The sequence below is a fragment of the Urtica dioica genome, chromosome 5 (genome assembly GCF_054948205.1).
Source record: "Urtica dioica subsp. dioica isolate 48M chromosome 5, U.dioica_male_clone48M_v1_H2, whole genome shotgun sequence".
Lineage (NCBI taxonomy): Eukaryota > Viridiplantae > Streptophyta > Magnoliopsida > Rosales > Urticaceae > Urtica > Urtica dioica.
In genome coordinates, this window is record NC_142760.1 from 37375395 (window position 1) to 37381024 (window position 5630).

At 35.4% G+C, this 5630-nt stretch overlaps 1 protein-coding gene across 1 annotated transcript; it reads right to left on the bottom strand.

The window, feature by feature from the left end:
- Positions 1–799: 799 nt before the first annotated feature.
- Positions 800–5120, bottom strand: LOC149398250 (uncharacterized). The gene is made up of 2 exons (XM_089616040.1): positions 3831–5120; positions 800–2474 (listed from the first exon to the last, which is right to left on the bottom strand). Exons 1-2 carry the CDS (start codon positions 4918–4920, stop codon positions 1030–1032), a joined length of 2535 nt encoding a protein of 844 aa, XP_089472166.1. The 5' UTR covers positions 4921–5120; the 3' UTR covers positions 800–1029.
- Positions 5121–5630: the final 510 nt, after the last annotated feature.

Consider the following 5630-nt stretch of genomic DNA (forward strand, 5'->3'; position numbering starts at 1 on the left):
ATATATATATATATATATATATATATATATTAATAGATATACATTTATATATATATATAATAACGTGTAATATATATATATAGAAAATGTTAATTATAACGAATTATATATATAATATCTATACAAATAGACTAAATAATTAAATATATAATATTGTTCCCTTTTATTATTTTAAAGAATATTTGTAATGTAGTAGAAAAATATTATATGAAAAAAATTATTTTATTACATTTTTTTAATATTGAGAAAGTAATGTAAATACAAATCATGTATATCTATAAGAAAAAAGTTATAGATACATTTTAAATTTGATTGTTTTATTAGAAATTTAAAAATATAAATAGTGGTACATATTTTATTATATTTTGTTATAAGATTTTTGTTGATATCATCGTCGGTAATCGATATATCATCAATATATCAACGATATAATCGATAGTCGGTATTGAAATTGTTATAGTATATCTGTCGATATATCCGTCGATACTCAATATATCCATAAAATCAGAACCTCGGTATGGATATCGGTATCGATATTTTAAACCTTGGGTGAAATAAAACAATTAAAGCACAAAACAAAATAAAAAAATTCAGATGCAAGAATTATGTCCTCATAAACACATGTTATCTCGCAAGGTATGATGAAGAATCGCTTCACAATTGAGAAACAATTCTTTACACAACTACTTTACCTATCTATTAATTATAGGTTCATGATCAGCAGGTGACTGTTATATTCCTTATTTTTCTTAACATTATTGTACTTAAATCTACTGACTAATTCTTAGTTTAAAAGTAAACATATATACATCTCAACAGGAAAATGAAAGCTAAAGCTCCGGGTTCAATATCGGTATGAAAAGATACAGTGACATCAAACATTAAGTAACCACACAAACAAGAGACTTTAAAGTACCAAGAAAACAGACACCATGACATTGGAATTTGGAAAACAAAGGACAAATATTTAGAGAAGTGAAACACACACATTAATATTACATATTAACTGATCGGCGAGCGAGCAATTCTTCAGTTTAGCCTTGCTCTCCTACGTCGTAGCTCTCTCAGAATCCGAATAGAAATCCAGTTAAGTTTGCCATCGGAGTACAGCAACATGTATCCGAGCGAAATCCCGATCACAAAGCCACTTGAGAAACCCATCACCACTATTTTCCAAATACTTATCCCACTTGAGTCACCATCATCATCGTCGTCTGGCGCGAAATTCGTTGGCGGAGATTGACCACAAGTTTCAGACATAGGAACCCCACACAAAGCGAGGTTTCCGATGTAGGAATCATTGGTGAAGGTGTTGAATTGCTTGCCATTGGGGATCGGTCCCGTGAGACGGTTATGTGAGAGGTTCAAGAATGAAAGCCAAAGTATGTTAGTCAACTCAGCGGGAATACGACCAACAAGCCGATTGGATGAGAGATCTAGCCACTCGAGGTCGGTCAGGTTTCGCAAGGATGATGGGATCGAACCACCGAGGGAATTGTGAGAAAAGTTGAGACCTTTGAGTGATTTAAGTTTCCCAACGACCGAAGGAATCTCTCCTGTGAAGTTATTGGCGGAGAAATCGATGATCGTGAACATGATCTGGATTTTCACAATCTCATACTTTGAGCCTTTCATAGACACCACAACAGAATCTTGATATCTAATAAATGAATTGAATTGTTGTCCAATGTAGCTTGTCTTGTTGCTTCTTGGTTCTGTCTGCATAGCTTGGAAGTTCTGAAAGTATTTGATAGGGAGTTCTCCGGTGAACTTGTTCTCGGACAGATCCATGATTATCAACTTCGGGAACGGAGACTTGATCGTGGCATTACCTATCGGACCGTGAAATCTGTTGGCTCTCAAGACCAAGACTTGTAAATCCGGTAAAGATTCAAGCCAGTTGGGGAACGTGTCGTTTAGCAGATTGTCTCCGACGTCGAGGATTTCGAGTTTTGTACAGGTTTTCGGAGATCTTGGAAACGCACCTCCGAACTGGTTACCGTTCAGATGGAGACTACTCAACTGGTATTCCCCTGAAAACAGCAATGAAATGGATCCGTGGAAATTGTTGTTTTGGAGAGAAATTGTTTCGAGATATTTGCTGGTGTTTCCCATGCACCAAGGGATTGTGCCACTCAACTTGTTGTCAGACAAATCGAGAATTTGGAGCCGTTCCATGGAACAAATCGACTCTGGGATTCCTCCCATAAAATTGTTTTCCGATATAAACAAAAATCGGTTGTTCAGTGGAATTGGACAAGGACCTGAAAAAAAGTTGGAACGGAGATCGACATAAAGAACGCCATCGCCGATGCTCGTTGAGACAGCCCCGTGCAGGTTGTTCTCTCTTAGATTCAAGTCAAAAAGATGACTCAAATTTGACATGCACCTGGGAATTTTGCCGCTTATGAGGTTGTGCGACAAATCGAGTCTCCGAAGTGATGTCCAGTTGCAAATGGAAAGCGGGATTTCACCTGAAAACAAATTATTTGTTGTGAAATAGGAATAGTTCCTGAACTGTTACATGGAAGTGGGTATATGTATGAAAGATAATAAAAATAGAGTCCAAGTCAAAGACGATAGGTGATGACGTACACTGACGGATGGGGCACAAAAAAATATTTTATAGCTAATTATTTTCGAGTAAACTAAATATCAAAACGTAAATAAAATATCAATATTCATAATTTAAAAATAAATAATTCACAATTTAAAATTTAAAGGTGTAGAAAAAAGAATGAAGTTGATTTGAAGGTGTAACAAAAAAATTAAGTTGATTTGATTAAAAATTAAATAAATAAAATTAAAAATTCAAATATGAAAATATTACGAACAAAAAAACTGAGAATATAGTTTCACTTCAAAATCTATTTTTAAAACTTTAGAACGCAAACTAATTTTTTATTCTAGTACATAAATAATAATATAAAATGTTCCGAATTTAAATATAGTGATGATTTAGATCTTAGTTTCACGATATTTATTCCATATTGAAATTTATTAACTAAATATTTGGATGTAAAATTTCAAACATTATTCAACAGTACATTACATTAGTGCTATGTTTTATAAATTAGGATTTAAAATTTGAAATTGGATCAAATAGACTACAAGTATTAAAAAATTATAAAAAAAAACTAATATCTAAGTTAATAAATAAAAGCTAGTTTATTGAGAAAGAAAACTAAGAAATGATTTTTTTTAGAAAGAGTAATACGAAAAAGATTTTTTTTTTTTTTTTAGAAAGAGTGGTAGTAAAACAGGATTGTAAAAAAGTTATGCGAATAATGCTTAAAGGAGGAGCCTATCAGGATATGTCGAAGCTAATGTCGCAACGCCTTACCACTAAGCTGGAGCGTTTCATCCGGTGTATGGTACAATATAATAATTATATAACATTTTAAAAACTAATTATTCAAATACATAATTAAGAAAAAAATTAAAAAAATTAATCCCAGAGGGAGCACGAGCCCCCTCTGGCCTTACACTAGATCCATGCCTACGTCCGAACAAAGATATAGAGAATTAAACTTTGAGTCCCGTGGCTATCTAGCCATATGAAACATTAGAAATTTTGAAATAATCAATGTTTTATTAATTTTTTTTGTAAATAGTCACGTAAATCTATTTACGCTATCAAAATAACAAAAATACAGAGTAAATTTATAGTAAATATGGCTATTACGAAACATTTACAAATTTTTTTTGCTATTTACGAAAAATTTACGAAACGTTGGCTAAAACGCAAACGCTTATATTTATGTGGCTTATATCGCTAAATTTTTTGTTAAACTTTTTAAGCACTGAAATACCTCATAAATCAAAAGTACCTGTGAGACTATATGATGAAAGAGTCAGGTCCGTGAGATTCGGTTGCTGAAATATTGATTTCGGGATGACACCTCGCAGTTGATTCCACTCCAGGGAAAATTGGGTCAACGAAGTGGTGTTAAATTCACCAATCTCACCGGAGAATCGGTTTGAGGAAAGGTCCAATTTCTCCACATACGGAAGCGCATATATCCACGGCGGTATGGGACCCTCGATTGAGTTACTACCCAATTTTAGAAACAACAGATTTAGAGCAAGTCCAAGTCCAGTCATCGATGAAAAATTGTTGTATGAAAGATCCAATGAAGCGAGGGTCTTGGAGTTGGAGAAGTTGAGTGGAATATGGCCGCTGAGATGATTGTGGGACAGATCGAGTGTTTCGAGGACCGGAAAAGAAGGAAAAAAGTGACTGGGAAGTGGGCCATGTAAATTGTTGTATGAAAGATCCAATGAAGCGAGGATCTTGGAGTTGGACAAGTTGAGTGGAATATGGCCGCTGAGATTATTGCCGGACAGATCGAGTGTTTCGAGGACCGGAAAAGAAGAAAAAAAGTGACTGGGCAGTTCACCTTGCAACCGACAGTCGTCGACCTGGAGGTCGGTCAGCGAAGATGAGAGGCTCGTCAGCATGGCCGGCGGCATGGACGACAAGTCACATCCGTCCAACCTGAGTTCAGCGAGGTTGGTCAGGTTCAGAGCGAGCGCTTCGAACGCTGCTCTGTCAATTCGGATACGCTTTGAACTATAATTTGAATCAGACGAGCGATCGTATGGGTTTCCATTATAACCCCATAAGCGGAGGCTCTTGAGTCGGCGGAGGGAGAAGAGGGTGCTGTTGGAGCTGAGGATGTCTGGGCCTGGGTGTAATACCAGATAGATGACGTGGCCTGTGGCTGGGTCGCATTTGACCCTGTTCCACGTGCAACAATCCTCGCTGGCGTTCCATTTGGCGTTGTGGCTGATGTCGATGCTGAGCAGAGCGGAGCTCTCTTCCGGACTGCATCGTGGCTGAGCCGACGTCGCAAGGAATGTGGTCAGAGATTGGAGAGATAGTAATAATACTAACAGTAATAAATTCAACGCCAACATTTCTCTAATTTTGATTTCCTTCTCTCTCAATTTTGAAATGAGCGTGCTTGCTTTTCTTTACATGATTTACTAAGATTGGATGACCACGTACATAAAACATATATGTATAGTGTCTCTACGCCTAGTTACAGGTTTGGAACATGGAAATTTCCTGCCGTGTGAACAAATGTGAACAAGAAGGTAAAACCAGGATAGAGAGAAACAAAATCTTAAATATAACCATCAACTATATCAAATATACCAAATAGAGGGAAAAAAAGATGAAATTATGTATAATGGCGCATGTATAAAAGTTAGACTATTTGTATAAATAAATTAAATTAAAGTAGAAAATTAGCTAGTGAATATAGATTTTTCTAAAATATTCAAGTAAATATTCTGTTCCGTACATGTTTGGGTGCGTTAATTTTTTGCTTTTGTTTTTGAAAAGTGAGTTATTTGGACAAGATTACATTATATATTAGCAGTGCAAACGCATGTGATATTATTGACCAAGATTACGTGATTTAGTACAGAAACATTAAGCTATAAGGGACATGCATTTGTGTAGCTGATAAAACTCGAACTCAGGACTTCGTATGTATAAATTCTAGTATATATTCTTCATACTACATTTTACACCCTTCAAGCGAAACGACAGTGTCGTTTATGTACAAGATAATAAAGATATCTGTATATGATCGAATGCATCATTCGTAAGGATTCACATG